General features: G+C 51.6%; 1 protein-coding gene across 2 annotated transcripts; it reads left to right on the forward strand.

Annotated features, from left to right (window-relative positions):
* The first annotated feature begins 544 nt into the window (after positions 1-544).
* LOC116516043 (transmembrane protein 87A-like) lies at positions 545-16,235 on the forward strand. 2 transcript variants are annotated; one of them, XM_032228403.1, is made up of 20 exons: positions 545-700; positions 2,502-2,565; positions 2,671-2,762; positions 2,956-3,066; positions 4,019-4,075; positions 5,027-5,200; positions 5,577-5,664; positions 6,231-6,295; positions 6,742-6,925; positions 7,428-7,527; positions 8,359-8,452; positions 8,587-8,658; positions 11,411-11,519; positions 13,062-13,120; positions 13,298-13,401; positions 13,624-13,703; positions 14,058-14,116; positions 15,160-15,212; positions 15,534-15,564; positions 16,043-16,235. In XM_032228403.1, the coding sequence occupies exons 1-20, from the start codon at positions 566-568 to the stop codon at positions 16,082-16,084; spliced, it is 1,773 nt and encodes a 590-aa protein (XP_032084294.1). In that variant the 5' UTR covers positions 545-565; the 3' UTR covers positions 16,085-16,235. The 2 variants fall into 2 exon arrangements, with proteins under 2 accessions (XP_032084294.1, XP_032084295.1); XM_032228404.1 differs by lacking the exon at positions 8,587-8,658 and adding an exon at positions 9,598-9,666.
* Positions 16,236-18,707: the final 2,472 nt, after the last annotated feature.

Raw genomic sequence — 18,707 nt, forward strand, 5'->3', positions numbered from 1 at the left:
CTGAAAAGGGCTGGACTCCAACTCCCAGAATCCCCAGCCAGCATGCTAATGAGCTTGAAAAGGGGTGGACTCCTACTCCCAGAATCCCCAGCCATCATGCTAATGAACCTGAAAAGGGGCTGGACTCCAACTCCCAGAATCACCAGCCATCATGCTAATGAACTTGAAAAGGGGCTGGACTCCAACTCCCAGAGTCCCCAGCCATCATGCTAATGAACCTGAAGAGGGGTGGACTCCAACTCCCAGAATCCCCAGCCAGCATGCTAATGTACCTGAAAAGGGGTGGACTCCAACTCCCAGAATCCCCAGCCATCATGCTAATGAACTTGAAAAGGGGTGGACTCCAACTCCCAGAGTCCCCAGCCCGCCTGCTAGTGAGCTTGGAGGCGGGTGTCCTCAGGCTGAGGGATTCTGGGAGTTGGAGTCCACCGCCCTTCAAGCCCGCCTTAGAAGAGGCTCGGGCTGCCTGGAGGGGGCGTGGCCTCCTTCTGCGCCCCGCCCCGCCGCCCGCCCATTGCCTCGCCCCGCCCCTCCTCGGGCCACGTGACGCGGGAGCCGGAAGAGGATGGCGGCGGGATGGGGCGCGCGGGGCTGGCGGCTGATGCTGCCGCTGCTGCTGGCCGGGGCGGCGCTGGCTCCGGGGCTGGCCGGCGGGACTGCGTCGGAGCCGGGCCGCTGGAGCCGGACGGCCGGCGGCGGGGTGAGTGCGGGGGGCGGGGCCTTCCCAGACCTGTGGCGTCACCGGGAGGGGGCGGGGGGAGGGGGTGAGGGAGGGTCCCGGGGAGACCCTCCCCGCCCATCCTGTACGGCGCCTGGCTCGGGAGGATGGGCAGGGTGGTCAGGCTGGCCGGTCCGAGAGCATCCCGCCTCACTTCCTTTCCATCAGGACCATCCAAGCCTAGGCTAGATGGCCTCTGGGTGCCCCCCTGTCTTTCTTCAAGGGGGGGGCGGCCTGTGGAGGTGGGGAGTGGACACCCGGGAGAACTTCCTGCCCTGCATCCTCTTCTCTCTCTGTCCCTCCCCCCCCCCCAGCGGGGCTGGGGGTCCTTCTCTGGGATTATTGGATGGTTGCCCCTCCCCCTGCCCCCCTCTCCACTCCAAAGACCCCCAGCAGTCCCCCATAGCAACTGATTTCACAGGGGGGGGGACACAGACAACTTTATTTCTCTTTTTTTTAAATGAGGGTTTAAACGTTCGATGCTGTGGGTGGGCAAAAAAGAAGGAAGGACCCTCCCTCAATAGCCACCAAAGCCCCCCCCTCCACTCCAAAGACCCCCAGCAGTCCCCCATAGCAACTGATTTCACAGGTGGGGGGGGGGACAGACAACTTTATTTCTCTTTTTTTAAATGTGGGTTTAAACGTTCGATGCTGTGGGTGGGCAAAAAAGAAGGAAGGACCCTCCCTCAATAACCACCAAAGCCCACCCCCCCCTCCAAAGAAAGGATGGGCATAGGGTCTGGTCCCTGCCCTGGCTGACCTGCTGTGCCAGGGGGTCAGCTTCCTTTGCAAGGGGGACTTTGGGCTGGGTGCTTCTGAAGGGGCTTCTCCACCCCACCCCATCCTCCGCCCCATAGAGAGGAATGAATGGCCCAGGCAATTCATTTGGACAGTGGGAATGCACTGCGTGGCCGGCTGAGTTCGGGTGGGAGATCTTCGGCCACCGGTTGAGAAACTTTTTTTGGATGCCAATCAAATAGCAGACATAGTCAATAACATTATCAGTGTTTCTGAAGATAAGGTTTACTCCCTGTGCTTAGATCAGTGTTTCTCAACCTTGGCGACTTTCAGTCCTGTGGACTTCAACTCCCAGAATTCCCCCAGCCAGCTATGCTGGCTGGGGGAATTCTGGGAGTTGAAGTCCAAAGGACTGAAAGTCGCCAAGGTTGAGAAACACTGGCTTAGATAATAACTTGCCCTGCTACTTATACCCCCGATAAGCAGGGATTAACAGCAGACAAAAAACCAAGCAGAAAACTAAACCTTAATCAGGAAACCGCCAAGAATTTCCCACTGACCTACATAAACAGAGAGCAAACCCCACTCCCTTCTACCACTGATGATGTCACCTAACTGGGTCATGAAACGCCTGCGAGGAAACCACCAAACTCATTCAGCACCCCCACAATTGTTCCTCCACTCCGCAAGCCCCACTCCCTCTTTGCCCTGATGAAGTTACCTAGTTGGGCCATAAAACATATGCAGGGACCCCGCAGTTTGACACCCAGCTACGAATATTCTCTTCTAGCCGCATTATAGCATTGTTTGACAGTTATCTTGGAGTGTCGGGGGGGGGGGTTCCCCCAAAATCTACCCACGCCTTTCGTGGCTGTTTCTTCCCAGAAAGAATCTCCAAACATTCCCCCCCCCCCGGGAATTTCCTTTGTCCAGAGCAGAAAGTTATTTCCGTGTTATCCCAGCTGGATCGTAGGAACAGGCTGGATTTGAACTCGAGGCCTTTGGTGGAGTGACCGACCCCTTTGTCCTCTCTCTTGTTTTCCAGAACCAAAAGAATCTTTTCATCTTCTCCAAGACGATGTTCAAAGGGACTTGGATCATCCTCAAATGTAAGCGCCGAGATCCCCTCACAAGCGGGAGAATTAAATCGAAATTTGGACTGGCTGGGGTGGTTTACAGGCGTTTTGTATTTCTCTCTCTTTTGGGGGGGACAGTTCCCCATGAATTCTGCAAGGATCAGGACGGGGTCCTGAACATCACCTGGTACCTCCGCACTTCCCGCTGCCACCATGAAGTCTACATAAATGTGAGCCGCTCGTCTCCGCAGGGAGGATTTGAGGGATGGGCTGGAACCTTAACCCCCTCCATACACACCCCTTTGGGGCTCAGCGGGAAGGGACTCCCCCTCCTCAGGGCTGGGCATCTGGACCCACTTAACAGCTGGCGGGTGGTTCCAGGGGTTTGGGTGGGTGGGCTCTCTTAGCCCTTTCTCCTTTCAGGAAAACGAAGCCTTGACCTACCTGAGCAATCCCGACATTGAAGCCAGCGTCCTCGGAGACGGCGAGTACACCTGGAACAACACCTCGGTGCAGTGTGGACAGTTGCACAAGGTGCGGGCTCATCACGGAGGAGTCCCAGGGGGTGGCCTTCCAGCGGTTGGAGAACCAGAATAGCCTCATGGTGGGGAAGCTGATGGAAGAGAGCGTGCGTAGCTTAGGGTTGAAACCACGGAGTCCTTGCAGCTCTCTGAATCTGCAGGCCTTTCATGGCCCAGCTGTGTAACGTCATCACTGCTAGCAGGAAAGGCGGTTTGCAGGGAGGAGGAAGAGGACTGTGGAGTCCTTGGGCTTGGTGGCTTTCTTGCAGACGTTTCGTAGCCCAGCTAGGTAGCTTGATCAGTGCTGGCTTGCAGGGGGGAATTCATCCCCTCCAGCATCCAACGTCTAGATAAGCAGGGATTAACACCCGACAAACGATCAAGCAGAAAACAAGACCCTAATCAAGAGCCTAGCAAGGGGGAAACCACCCCCACTAACACTGGCGGGGCAAATGAGTGTATATATCAGTGTTTCTCAACCTTGGCAACTTGAAGATGTCCGGACTTCAACTCCCAGAATTCCCCAGCCAGCATTTGCTGGCTGGGGAATTCTGGGAGTTGAAGTCCGGACATCTTCAAGTTGACAAGGTTGAGAAACACTGTCCTAACCACTGCTGGGGAATTCTGGGAGTTGAAGTCCGGACATCTTCAAGTTGACAAGGTTGAGAAACACTGTCCTAACCACTGCTGGGGAATTCTGGGAGTTGAAGTCCAGACATCTTCAAGTTGCCAAGGTTGAGAAACACTGGTGTATATCAACGGGGGAGCAAACCCCACTCCCTCCTAGCACTGACGATGCTCCCTAGTTGGGTCATCAGACGTCTGCAAGCCCCCCACCCAACTCTCGGCCTCAAGGACCCCACGGTGGGAAACTCATAACTTGGTCCACTTCAATGGGGAGGTGGGGGGAGTATTATTTGGAGGGTCTCGACTAACGCCACTGTCTCTTCTCCTCTCTGTTTCAGTTGAATGTCCAGGAACTCCCACTTCCGAAAAAGCTGAGGCACCTCTCAAATGAAGGGGTAACCGACTGGGGGGACTTGGGGGTTCTGGCAATGAGGGGAGGGGGTGAAACTGATTGGGGGGGTGGGTGAAGGTGGGCCTTCAAAGTCCAGGTGCTTCTGGTGGCCAGCAGGTGACTTAACTTGGCCTTAAAACTAGTAAACTGAAAACAACGCTCCTCACACGAAGTCCTTGACTTACAACCGTTTGCTTAGTTCAGAGTTATGACGGGTCTGGGGGGAAAAAAATGACTTAGGGCTGGTCTTCACCCTTAACGACCGCTGCAGCGTCCCCATTGGTCACGCCATCCCCGTGGCAACTGACTCATGTTTATGACGGCCGCAGAGAAGTCCCTGGATCACGCGGTCCCCCTTTTGCGACCTTAAGTCAAGGAGGAAGCCAGATCCACTTAACAACAGCAGTGACTCGCTTGAAAAATTGCGGCGAAAAAAAAGTTGGAAAATGGGGAAAAACCCGCTTAACAACTGTCTCGCTTAGCAGCAGAGGATTTGGATTCAGTTGTGGTCATAAGTCGAGGACTCACAGGGTTTGTTATAATTTATAGGCTGCTCCCCTCACCTGGAGATCCTTCCTGGTCCTTTACAGGCGGTAGCAATAGCAATAGCGGTTAGACTTATATACCGCTTCATAGGGCTTTCAGCCCTCTCTAAGCGGTTTACAGAGTCAGCATATCGGCCCCCAACAACAATCCGGGTCCTCATTTTACCCACCTCGGAAGGATGGAAGGCTGAGTCAACCCTGAGCCTGGTGGGATTTGAACAGCCGAACTACAGAACTGCAGTCAGCTGAAGTAGCCTGCAGTGCTGCACTCTAACCACTGCGCCACCTCGGCTCTATAAGCATTGAAATATACAGATTGCCCCCTTTGAAAAGATTATGTAAAACAGCAAAAGTCTTCTATGGGGGTCTCCCCTTCCGCCCCCTCCTGACCTCCCCTCCTTCCTCCGCAGACCTCTGTGCGAAAGAGAGAGGCCAAGGGAGGAGACAAGGAGAAGGGGTCCGACCCCCCACATCAGGAGGCCCAGAAGCCCAGCGAGACGCAGGAGGTGAAGCCCCCTCTCTCGGCCCACGGAGAACCTGCAGAAGACAAGAAAAAAGTGGATGTGCCGAAGAGGAAATTGGAGGTTGGTGGTCTCCATGGGCCCTGGGCCTTGCAGGGGATGGGGTGGGGGGCAGGCAGGAATTCAGGGAGCTCCTCGATGGACCCCTCCTGAAGTGGGGGCACCGAGTTTCCTTTCTGATCAGGACATTAAATTTGAAATATTGATCTCCCTTAAACTGTCGGTTCCTCCTTTTACGACTCTTCCGGGAATCGGGGGCTCAGCCGAATCTGGTTGTGTTTCGAAGCTGTCCCCCCCCCCCCCCAAGGGAGGCCGATGGTTATTTCTTTAATCCAGCCACCTCTGCTCAAATCTTCCCCCCCAGTGGAGGACTTCCCAGAGATGTTGGGATGGCCACTGCAGGAATCCATCCATTGTTTTTTTTCCCCCTCTGGTCTAGCCCATCACCGTTGCCGAAACTTGGAAGGATGGCCCTTACGTCTTCATCCTCAGCATCGCGAGCCCCTCGCCCAACTGGGAGCTCTCGAGTGAGTGGAGGGCCCGGTTTTGATGGACCAAGCAAAAGATGATATCTTCCGTCTTCACCCGTAGAAGGGACTATTGCGTCTTCTTCTAAAACTGTGTTTCTCAACCTTGGCGACTTTAAGTCCTGTGGATTTCAACTCCCAGAATCCCCCAGCCAGCTGTGCTGCCTGGGGGATTCTGGGAGTTGAAGTCCACAGGACTTAAAGTCGCCAAGGTTGAGAAACACTGTTCTAAAAGGACTTCAGTTATGAGGGACTGGGGGCAAGGACCCCTCACCTCCAACCATTCAGTCCCTCTGCCCCGTCTTCTTTGGTCTTGTGGGGGTGTGTGTGTGTCTTCTGCACTTTGGACAAGAATGTGTCCAAGCCTTTCTTGAATCCACTTCCAGAGGCTGTGCTGGGGTGGGATACAGCTGCTGTATTTTGAGGGTGGGGGGTTTCAGACGCCCAGCAGTCCAGTAGTCAAGGAAGTTTGGGTTGGAGTTCCATCACAGGGGGGTCTCTCCTCCTGCTTCTTCTCCAGAAGTTGCAAACTTTTTCACCGGTGTCTTTCCCGTTCCGCCTTATAGTTGACGTTCAGATGAAACATCCTCAGTACATCTACATCTCTGCCTCGGAGTGGCCCCTCAAGGTGGTAAGTCCCCCGTTTTATGGCTCAGGTGAGCAGAGGGCATTGCGAGTCTGTTTCTCCAGCACTTTTGAAATCCACCCATCACTTCATGAGCCTGCTGGCTGGGGAATTCTGGGAGTTGAAGTTCACCCATCAGTTCATTAACATACTGGCTGGAGAATTGTGGGAGTCCCCCACAATTGAAAGTTGCCAAGTGGGAGAAACTGTTCTAGAGCACGGGTCTCCAAACTTAACACCTTCAAGAACTGTGAACTTCAACTCCCAGAATTCCCCAGCGAGCCACGTGGCATTGAAGGCCTCCCCCCCTGTCTTAAAAGTGGCCAAGTTTGGAGACCCCTCCTCTAGAGACGAGTTTGGCCAATAATTGAGAGAGAGTAATTCCTTTGTCCCTCAACCTTTCTCCGCCCTTCTGCACCGTTCATCCATGGTGGGATCCTTCTCCCTCACAGTTCTACATGGTGATGTGCATCGTTTACGTGCTCTACGGCGTGTTGTGGCTGATTCTCCTGGGCTGCTACTGGCGGGATATTCTGCGCATCCAATTCTGGATCGGCGGTGTTATCCTGCTGGGCATGTTGGAGAAGGCGGTCTTCTACGCCGAATTCCAGAGCATTCAAAGCGAAGGCCAATCAGGTGGGTAGAGACACCCCCCCTCCCCCAAACTGTGCCGGGGTCCCAACGGAGGGTCCTTCTGCCTTGGTCAGCATGGGGGTCTTCTGTGCAGACTGGACTACAGTTCCCATCGCCTGCCAGCCCCACTAAAAGGGATTATGGGTGTTGTACTGCAAGGTTCACCGACAAATGCGCGCTCGACAAAAGCGTGCCGACGAAACCGTGGAGTATAAGATGCGCCTTTCCCCCCCTAAAGGAGCGTGGAAATGTTGCTGCGTCTTATACACCAAATATTGCCATGTTTGGCCTCCCGAAGCCCGGCCCCTGCATCCCAGTTTTGCAAAAAACGGGCCATTTTTTGCAAAAATTGAGGCTTTTTTTTGCCTTCCCTCGGCCCTCCTGAAGCCTGCAGTAGTGCTTTTGAGGGAAGGCAAAAACTTTTTTTCTTTCTTCTTCAAAATCTTGGTGCGTCTTATAGTCCGAAAAAATACGGTATTCTCCATTTCTCTGCTCCCTTCTGCAGTCCAAGGCGCCGTCATCTTCGGTGAGGTGCTGTGTGCTGTGAAGAGGATGCTGGCTCGAGTCCTCGTCATCCTCGCCAGCCTGGGATACGGCATTGTCAAGTGAGGGCGGACGGCGGGCACAAGGGAAGGAGGAGGGGGGCAGGGCACAGCCCACCAGCAGAAAAGCCAGCCGGGCATCTTGACTCTTTCCTGGGGGCCCCCGAAAGCCACCTAGCAGTGTTGTGGTTTCAGAGGAGCGGGAAGGTGGTCTCCAGGTTTGAGTCCTGCAGAATGAAAGCAGGATCCGAAACAGACTCAGGTGTAATGACGCCCGCATTCATTTAATGACGTGAATCGGGGGGGGGGGGGGGGCTGTGTCAATAAGGGAAGGGACAATTTGTTTGCTTCTGGCACAGCTTAATTGCAGAATTTGTTGGTTTATATATCTACTGCCTCGTTTTTAATAAATAACTCAAAAGCAGCGGACATAGTTAAATAGTCCTTCCTCCTCTTTTCCCCATAACAACAACCCTGCGAGGTGGGTTGGGCTGACTGGTTGAAAGTCACCCAGCTGGCTTTCGTGCCCAGGGTGGGATTAGAACTCACCACCTCCTGGTCCTGCAACTGGCTTTCGTGCCTATGGTGGAACTAGAACTCACTGTCTCCTGGGGATTGGCCCAAAGTTGCCTGGCTTTCGTGCCTAGGGTGGAACTAGAACTCACTGTCTCCTGGGGATTGGCCCAAGGTCCCCTGGCTTTCGTGCCTAGGGTGGAACTAGAACTCACTGTCTCCTGGGGATTGGCCCAAAGTCGCCTGGCTTTCATGCCTAGGGTGGAACTAGAACTCACTGTCTCCTGGGGATTGCCCTAAGGCTGAACCACAATAATGCCAGTGCCCCCCGCCCCCAAAGCTGGACTCCCAGCGTCACACCCTCTTCTTCTTCCCCCGCAGGCCGCGCCTTGGGGCCCTTCTGAATCGCGTGGTCGGTGTTGGGTTGATGTACCTGGTCTTCTCCATCATCGAAGGCGTACTGCGGGTGAAATCGGTAATGGGGGGGGGAGAGGACTTCGGGACAAGGGGGGGTTGGGCTGGGCGGGAGCCTTGCAGTGGGGGGGAGGCGGGGGGGATGGGGTCTGCTCACTCAGCCTCTGATTATTCCCCCCCACCCCCCCACCCCAGGAACAAGCTAACATGGTCACCTTGAGCTGCGAGATATTTCTCGCTTTTGTCGACTCCTGTATCGTCTGGTGGATATCCTTTGCCCCAAACTTCGCCCCCCGCCCCCAGCTCCCCCTCCTTGGTCTCAGGGCATCCGGGGGTGGGTGGGGGGAGGAGAGGAATCTTGCTTTGTAGACAGAATTAGCCCCCCCCAAAAAATTAGGCTGCTGGGTCAGTAAAAACACATCCCAAAAGAATCCTGAGTGGGAGAACTTAGGAACTTTCCCACTTACGGACCGATTTTCGATTCACACGGCTGCTGGTTTCTCCCCCACCCTGAGCAGCGAATCCCTTCCTGTTCGAGACCACAAATTTGGGGTTTCCCAAACGCCCCCCTCCCCCAGTTGGAAATGGGTCTTTCCCCAAAATGTGCACGCTCTACAGGCAGTTCCCAACTTATGACGGTTTGCTTAGGGGCCGTCGGAAGTTCTGACAGGGCTCCCCAAGGCTACGCACAACCCAGTTTTGAATTTTTGACAGCCAGGGGTGGCTGCACAGCCATGTCACACACACACAAACACACACAGACAGTTGTACATTCGGCAACTGGCCTCACTTTATGTCCATTTGCAGTATTCCCCCGGGTCGCGTGACTGCCTTTTATGACATTTTTTTTGCCGAAAACCAGCATATTTTTTCCTGGTTTTCGGCCAAAACGGCCCATTTTTTAAAAGTTGTAAAAGCTGTAAATTTATAAAAGTTGTAAAAGTTGGTTCAGTCGTGGGAATGGCCTGCTTTATGGCCACCGTGTTCGTAACCCGAGGACTAACTGTCAGTGGGCCCAAATCTCCTCTCAAAGCCACCATTCCCTCTCCCTTTGCTCGGTCTTCCCGTCCCGCTTTCCCTGGTGGACCAGTAACCCCCCCCCCCCCAAAGCAGTGTTTGTAGTGCCCCCTGTTGCCTTCTCTCCTCGTTCTTCCTCTCCGTCACTTTTATTTTTCTCCTTCTTTCCTTTCTCTTGTTTTATCCCAGGCTCAGGATGACTTGGTGCTTCTAGCGGCTATTCCCCTTGCTCTGCTTGACTCTGCTCTCTGCTGGTGGATATCCTCCGTGGCCCTGGCCTGCTGGGGGTGGGTGGGTGGGGGAGTTGGGTGGGGGGACTCTCTGGGGTCCTGGGCCTCCCTCCTCCCCTGACCCCCCTTCCCTCTTCCCCAAACAGTTGGCTTTCAAAAGGGGAGGGGCCGGGTAATGGGCTTGAGTTGGTTTCCAATGTGGGTGGGTGGGCTTCCTCGTTTTCCAATGTGGGTGGGTGGGCTTCTCCTGACCCCTTGATGGAGCTTAATGGATATACGAACGAGAACTCTGAGGGCAGCTTCATTAAGCTGCCAACGGCGGCAACACCTCCCCCGGAAGCCCGATGGAGCTTAATGGGACAATCGCCGAAACGTGGAGCCAGCCATGTGCCAAAACAGCCAATGCTACTCTAGGCCAGTGTTTCTCAACCTTGGCTACTTGAAGATGTCTGGACTTCAACTCCCAGAGTTGAAGTCCAGACATCTTCAAGTGGCCAAGGTTGAGAAACACTGCTCTAGGCTGCATTAACAGAGGCGTAGAATCAAAATCAGGCGAAGTGTTAGCGTCGTTTTGTAAAGCCTTAGTAAGGCCACACCTGGAGTACAGCCTCCAGTTTTGGGCTGCCACGTTGCAAAAAAATACGTTCGAGGCTTTGCAAAAAAGGGCAGAGAAGATGATTGAAGTCCTGGAGACGAAAACGTCGGAAGAACGCTTGCGGGATATGTCCAGTTTAATGAAAAGAAGGACTAGGGGAGACAGGATAGCAGCCTTCCAATATCTCAGGGGTTGCCCCAAAGAAGAGGGAGTCAAGCTATTCTCCAAGGCACCTGAGGGCAGAACAAGAAGCAATGGGTGGAAATTAATCAAGGAGAGAAGCAACTTAGAACTGAAGAGGAATTTCCTGACAGTTAGAACAATTAATCAGAGGAACAGAAATTGTCTCCAGAAGTTGTGAATGCCCCAACACTGGAAGTCTTTAAGAAGATGTTGGATAGCCATTTGTCTGGGACGGTATAGGGTTTCCTGCCTAGGCAGGGGGTTGGACTAGAAGACCTCCAAGGTCCCTTCCAACTCTGCTATTGTATTGTATTGTATTGTAATTTAATGAAAAGAAGGACTAGGGGAGATATGATTGCAGTCTTCCAATATCTCAGGGGTTGCCCCAAAGAAGAGGGAGTCGAGCTATTCTCCAAAGCACCTGAAGGCAGAACAAGAAGCAATGGGTGGGAACTAATCAAGGAGAGAAGCAACTTAGAACTAAGGAGAAACTTCCTAACAGTGACAAGGGTTAGCCAATGGAACAGCTGGCCTCTAGAACAGTGTTTCTCAACCTTGGGGGACTTTTAAGTCCTGTGGATTTCAACTCCCAGAATTCCCCAGCCAGCTATGCTGGCTGGGGGATTCTGGGAGTTGAAGTCCACAGGACTTAAAAGTTGTCAAGGTTGAGAAACACTGCTCTAGAAGTCGTGGCTGCTCCATCATCAGGAATTCTGGGAGTTGAAGTCCACAGGTCATAAAGGAGGGGTACCGCACCCCTTCTGGAGAGAGTTTGGGAGCCACAGGTTCACAACGGAGAGTTGCCCATGTCCAGTGTTGGGTGCAAACCTTACCCTGATGAACCCAACACCACTTTGGGTGTTAAACCACCAAGCCGCCCTCTCTGGAGAGGCACCCAGGCTCCTCTCCACTTGACGGGGGTCCCGTCTCGGCATCTCCCACCCCCTTCCCACCCCACCCTCCTTGCCATGCTCTTCTCCTTGACCCCTGGCACATCCTGATCAGTTTGGTGCAGACCATGAAGCTGCTGAAGCTGCGAAGGAACCTGGTTAAACTGTCTCTCTACCGTCACTTCACCAACACCCTCATCTTCGCCGTCATAGGTGAGACGGGTCCTGGGGGGGGGGGTTGGGGGGGAGGCACACTGCCTTCTTGTTGCTCAGATTGTGGGGGGGGGAGATCCTTGTTGGGGACGGGACTTGCTTTAAAGAGCCAGTTGGGCCTAGTGGTTAAGGTATCAAGCTGGAGACTGGGAGACGGTGAGTTCTAGTTCTGCCTTGAATGAAGGAATGAAGGCTGGCTGGCTGACTTTGGGTCAGTCACCAGGAGGCTGGGAGTTCTAGTCCCTCTTTAAACACGAAGGTCAACTGGGTGAATTTGGACAGTCACCAGGAGGCCGGGAGTTCTAGTCCCGCTTTAGGCAATGAAGGTCAACTGGGTGACTTTGGCCTGGTCCCTTTCACTGCCCCCAACCCACCTCACAGGGTTGTTGTGGGGGAAAATAGGAGGAAGCTTTTGTCAGGGGTGTTTGCCACCTTGAGTTATTTGTAATATATATATGTATGTGTGTGTGTGTGTGTGTGTGTGTGTGTGTGTTTCTTTTTGTGCTGATAAATAAATAAAGAGAGACTAGTATAGATCTATTTCAAGCTATTTAGCTCTCATCAGCTAGCCACACCCTTGTTGGGATTCGAACCTGTGCTGTATTGCAATACAGCACAGGTTCGAATCCCAGTAAGAGAATGGCTAGCTGATGAGAGCTAAATAGCTTGAAATAGATCTATACTAGTCTCTCTTTATTTATTTATCAGCACAAAAAGAAACACAAATATAACAAAGGCAACAGTAAAAATATTGGGTTTCTGTCGTGATGGACTCTTGTGACGAGCTGATTGACAGATGTTGGAAGCAGTTAGCTTCCTCCCATAATTGGGGCTTACCAGGGGTTGTGACACTAATATATATACATACATACATACATACAGGCAAGATGCAAATAAATAATAAAATGGGGAAGAGGAAGTTTACATCGCAAAACGCAGATGGAGGTGAGGCAAAAGTGGGGATGAACTCGCGGGAAAATCATCGGGTTTAGATCACGATCATCCTGTCCTTAAAAGACATTCTCAGGCTTGAAATTAAAATTTGGCAGAAGAGCTCTGTGCTACCACTCAGATTTTCACTGCTGTTTTATATCTACTCAAGATTTATTTTTTATTTTTTAAAACTCCTGGCTATCTCCCCCCCAACTCCTCCAGCGTTTATCAGATAGGCTGGGACTGTAACGCCTGGAGCAGGATATTAAATCCCTCGGTTAAATTTTAATTTCCAAAGACTTCCGGCTGCCTCCCGAAGACGCTTCCCTCCAGCAGCCACCCACAACATGCATTTACCAATAGCAGTTAGACTTATACACCGCTTCATAGGGCTTCCAGCCCTCTCTAAGCGGTTTACAGAGTCAGCATATCGCCCCCAACAACAATCCGGGTCCTCATTTTACCCACCTCGGAAGGACGGAAGGCTGAGTCAGCCTTGAGCCGGTGAGATTAGAACCGCCGAACTGCCGATAACAGTCAGCTGAAGTGGCCCGTAGTGCTGCATTTAACCACTGCGCCACCTCGGCATTTTCCCTTTTCTCTTCGCAGCCTCGCTGATCTTCATCGTCTGGACTACGAAGACTTTCCATCTTGCCACCTGCCAATCCGTGAGTAAGCAGGCTGGCTCCCTTTCTCCTCCCCTTCTTCATTTAGACCCACTTTTTTCCCCCTTTTTAACACTGTTCATTTCGAACAGTGAGTAAATCAATAGTAGTTAAGTCGAGGTCTACCTCTACCTTCTCGGGTTTCCCGCACAACCACCCTTCCTCTTCCTTCTCCTTCAGGACTGGCGGGAACTCTGGATCGACGACGCCTTCTGGAGGTTCCTCTTCTCCATCCTCTTGCTGGTGATCATGTTCCTCTGGAGACCCTCCGCCAATAATCAAAGGTGTCGGAACTGGAACCCAGGACCTCTCTCTCTCTCTCTCTCTCTCCCTCTTGCCCAGGGGGATTCCGTGTTTCATTCTTCTCTCAAGGGGTGGAAAACCTCACCCTTCTCCTTGAGAGAAGGTGGAGCGTCTCCTTCAAGCAAGGGAGGGAGGGTCTCCTGCAGGTGAGCCCCCAGCCCCATCTCATGCCCGCTTCCTGCCGCTCCCCCCCCTCCCTACAGATACGCCTTCATGCCTCTGGTGGACGAAGGCAGCGAGCAGGAGGAAGAGGAAGAGGAGCAGGTGGTCAACGAAGTCTTCGGTAAGCTTTGCCCGGCGGTCTCGTCCGCCCCAGCCCCCTCCCAGCCCCCCAACTCATTTGGTTCTGGAGCCTTAGAGGGGCTCCTGCTAGCCCGGCCTGCCTTTTCTCAAGGGGTTGGTGTGTGTTTGCACACTTGTAGGTGTGCCCCTCTCCCCCTTCCCCTCCCTCTTGCACTCTCCTTGCGGGAGGGGTCTTTGCCAAGGAAAAATCTCCCCCACCTGAGCTGGGTCTCGATTGGGCTGGGATGCTGGATCTGGAAGGGAGGGGTGGGCCTCCCTGCACCCACCCACCCACCCCTTTTCCCTCTCTCTCTCTCTCTCTCTCTTGCTCTTTCCCTCCTTCTCTTTGGCGCAGGGATGAAGATGAGGGGGGGGAAACCGGAAGTCAACGGGATTCTAAAAGGCAACCGAGTGGTGAGACTTTTGGATGGAGTTTCTCCTTCTTCTCTTTCTCTTCTCCCTCTCCTTCTCTTCTTCCTCCTTTCTCCTCTTCCTCCTTTTCTTCCACTTCCTCCTCATATTCCTCCTTCTCTTCTTTCTCCGTCTGTTTCTCCTCCCCTCCTCCTTTTCCTTCTTCCTCCTTTTTTCTTCTTCCATTTCCTCCTCATATTCCTCCTTCTCTTCTTTCTCCTTCTGTTTCTCCTCCTTTTCCTTCTTCCTCCTCTTCTTCCTTCTCTTTTTTCTTCTTCCATTTCCTCCTCATATTCCTCCTTCTCTTCTTTCTCCTTCTGTTTCTCCTCCCCTCCTCCTTTTCCTTCCTCCTCTTCTTCCTTCTCTTTTTTCTTCTTCCACTTCCTTCTCATATTCCTCCTTCTCTTCTTTCTCCTTCTGTTTCTCCTCCCCTCCTCCTTTTCCTTCCTCCTCTTCTTCCTCCTCTTTTTTCTTCTTCCATTTCCTCCACATATTCCTCCTTCTCTTCTTTCTCCTTCTGTTTCTCCTCCCCTCCTCCTTTTCCTTCCTCCTCTTCTTCCTTCTTTTTTCTTCTTCCACTTCCTCCTCATATTCCTCCTTCTCTTCTTTCTCCTTCTGTTTCTCCTCTCCTCCTCCTTTTCCTTCTTCCTCTTCTTCCTTCTTTTTCTTCTTCCACTTCCTCATATTCCTCCTTCTTTCTCCTTCTGTTTCTCCTCCCCTCCTCCTTTTCCTTCTTCCTCCTCTTCCTTCTTTTTTCTTCTTCCACTTCCTCCTCATATTCCTCCTTCTTTCTCCTTCTGTTTCTCCTCCCCTCCTCCTTTTCCTTCTTCCTCCTTCTCTTCTTCCTTCTCTTTTTTCTTCTTCCACTCCCTCCTCATATTCCTCCTTCTCTTCTTTCTCCTTCTGTTTCTCCTCCCCTCCTCCTTTTCCTTCTTCCTCCTCTTCTTCCTTCTCTTTTTTCTTCTTCCTTTTTTCTCCTCCTCCCTCTCCCCCCCACTTTCCTCCTCCCTCACGGGCTTACGTTCTTCCCCCTTGTCGTCTTCCAGGATGAAGACTTGAAATGGGTTGAAGAAAACATTCCCTCTTCCATGGCTGATGTGTAAGTCTTTATTTTGTTTGTGGCTTGTGACAATTTCCCCTGCATTTGGGTCCTTGGGCTCCAATCTCTCGAAGGGTTGTAGTAAAAAAATTGCACCCTTGAAGGGATTATTATGCGAAGATATCAATTCCTGCATTTTAGCCAAAAAGCTTAGAAGAAACTCAGGGGGTCTTCATATTTGGGGTTTTTTGGAGAATGGCAAGAAAAAATCCTCCATGAAATTAGATCGTTCAATCCAACTTAATCCATGCCATAAACCTAGAATTTCTAGAGTTTTATTGTCGTCTCTGCGTGTAACTTTCTCTCTCCTTGCTTTTCCAGCATGTTGCCACCGCTGCTGGACTCCGACGAGGTAAACCTGCCCCTTTTTTCACCTTTTGCCCCAAAGCCCAAATTTATTTGGTTATTTGTTCAATTTCTGTAGCCCCTCCATCTCAAGTCAATGGCTCAGCTTCACTAGCAAGCCGGCTGGGGGATTCTGGGAGTTGAAGTCCACCCATTTCAAAGCAGCCAAGTTTGAGAAAGACTGTTTTGAAAGCTTTCAGAGAGCCTTTAAGGGGGGGGGGATCGAAAGAAGGGGAGAGGCACGGAAGATGCCTTGTGATCAGGCTGATATTCAGCAGGAGTGGCTGAAAAGCATCAAAATACTAATTCAGTATTTCTCAACCTTGGCAACTTGAAGATGTCCGGATTTCAACTCCCAGAATTCCCCAGCCAGCATTCGCTGGCTGGGGAATTTCTGGGAGTTGAAGTCCGGACATCTTCAAGTTGCCAAGGTTGAGAAACACTGTACTAATTAATTTCTCTTTTTCTCTTTCTTCCCACCATAGGAAATAGTGACCACAAAGTTTGAGATGTCCAAGATGGAATAAAATTGGCCTCCTGGCCGGCTGCTCCGACCAGTTTGACTGACGGGTTTTGTACAAAGGGATGGGCCTGGGAAGCACGTTCCTCTTTTCATCCTTTTCTTTCTTTCTTTCCTTTCTTTTCCCAACTGTTAAAAAACTCTTTTGTTTTTTTAAATATATGTATATGGTTTTTATCCATATATGTATATACATACATGAGCGTGCACACATACAAAAAAAAACCCCCCACAGCTATACATATATATATATATATTTGTAAATGGTTATAAAAAAAAAATATTTTATTACTTTCTGCATTTCTAATCCTGCGGTTTTGGCCGGATAAGGACTCCTGACCCACTTCCTGCTGGAGAGGAGGTACGGGAAGTGCAAAATTTCCCCCTCCCAGCCTAGAAGCAAGGGTTTTTCCCCCCCCTGCAGTTGTGGGAACATCTGGCATTTGTTCCTGGCAACCTCTGGAGCTGCCCCTAGGCAGGGTCCTCGTGTGGAGGGTAGGGTTGGGTCGGGTGACCGAGTGTGAATCCAGAGCAGAAAGAGCCCCCGTCCAACTGCTGAGATGCCACTCTCTCCGCAACAGGCTCGGACGCTGACCAGGGGGGGTCTCTGTCCATATTTGCCTGCATGATGGCAGGAAGGAAAGAGGGGTGGGTTGCCTTGTGGGGAGAGGGTTAAAATGCCTCTAGGAGCGTCCAGTTTTGCAAGGGAGAAATAGGCTGGGCACCCGTCCTGTGTTTGCACGCGGGTGGCACAGGTCAGCAAGAAAGGCCCTAAAAACACCTGGGTTATACAGATGAGACTGTGTTTGGGCCAGGGGTAACATCTGACTTCAGATTTGGCAGCATTGAGCCCCGGAAATGTTCTGGAACGGGGACCACAAAAGCAGGCTCAATGCCCGAGCTGCCACCGTATTAAAAGTGGGTGGGTGTGACTCCTTTTCTTGGCTGCGTTGGCCCTTGGCATGGCACAGGTGGCACGCAAAGACCCGGTTGATTTAACTCCCAGAGCACAGCAGCTTCATCCTTGCTTTTCGGGGTAACTCGTGACGAAAAAAGGTCCGTTTTTCTTTCCACCTCTCATCCGAAGCATCTTCTAAGAGCCCGGCTTCGGTCCCTTCCTGCCTCCCCAGAGATTTTGGGGGCCCAGAGAGACAAAAGGTGCCTGGGTCTCTCTCCTTCGCCCTTCCCAAATAGCCTTCCGGTTTCTTCCCCTTTCCGATATCTGAATTTCCCTGCACTGCGGCAGTCCTATTGGGACGCATCCGATCACCTCTTCTTTCCTTTTTTTTTCCTCATTGGAGATCCACTCCGAATACCGGGTGGGGCTGGTGAAGGAGGAGGGGAAGATTACTTATTAATTTATTTTGAAATTGTGAATATGTCTTTGGAGAGAGAGAGAAAGCCACGAGTGTTTAATGCGGTAATATTTTTAAAATAAACCACTATCCCACTAATCTTGTGTACGTGTCTTTATTATTTTTTTTCCATTTTCTGCCGAGATGTGGTTTCAGCTGGGAATTCATGAAGCACAGGGCCATCGGCTCAGGAATTAAGAGCCGAGGTGGTGCAGTGGTTAGGGTGCAGTACTGCAGGCCACTTCAGCTGACTACTAGTTCAGCGGTTCAAATCTCACCGGCTCAGGGTTGACTCAGCCTTCCATCCTTCCGAGGTGGGTGAAATGACGACCCGGATTGTTGTTGGGGGCGATATGCTGACTCTGTAAACCGCTTAGAGAGGGCTGGAAGCCCTATGAAGCGCTATATAAGTCTAACTGCTATTGCTATTGAGTTGAAGTCCACAGGTCTTAAAAGGGGCCAGTTTCCCCATCCCTGCATTAAATGAACCGCTAGGCTAAATTTTTATCATGCACTTTGCTAAAAAGTCACGTGAACCAGAATATGACAAGCTGGAGAACTTGGATCTGCGGTGGATAAATATGTTACTGTCAATACTCCGGATTCTTCTATCCTCTCCGCAGCCACATATTTTGGTCAAAATAAGATCACGGTACTCGTTTCCATAATAAATTGTTTCTCAAACTTGACAACTTTTAAGGTGAGTGTACTGCAACTCCCAGAATTCCCCAGCCAGCATGCTAATTAACTTCAAAAAGGTCTAGATCAGTGTTTCTCAACCTTGGCGACTTGAAGATGTCTGGACTTCAACTCCCAGAATTCCCCAGCCAGCGAATGCTGGCTGGGGAATTCTGGGAGTTGAAGTCCGGACATCTTCAAGTCGCCAAGGTTGAGAAACACTGGTCTAGATTCACCTAGAATTCTCCAGTTGTGCAGCTCAGCTTGAAAAGAGGAAGACTTCGGTTCCCAGAATTCTGGGAGTTGCAAGGGGATTCTGGGAGTTGAAGTCCACTCATCTTAGAATTGCCATGGTTAACGTCATCCGTGCATCTTCGGGACCTCTCGGGTACTCAGAGCTTTCTGTTAGGGGGGTCTTGCTTTGAGGATCAAGTTTGACGTTGGTGCCATCTCCCGGATCAAACCTACCGCCACAATCAACCACCTTTCTCTTTTTATTAAAAAATGGCAGATGCCAAAGGTACAAAACAACTCATGTACAGATGTTGTAATATAGTTCCTTGTGTAGGTGTGGGTCACCCATGGCCCAGTTCATAC

This window comes from Thamnophis elegans, chromosome 12, assembly GCF_009769535.1.
Source record: "Thamnophis elegans isolate rThaEle1 chromosome 12, rThaEle1.pri, whole genome shotgun sequence".
In the NCBI taxonomy this organism is placed as follows: domain Eukaryota; kingdom Metazoa; phylum Chordata; class Lepidosauria; order Squamata; family Colubridae; genus Thamnophis; species Thamnophis elegans.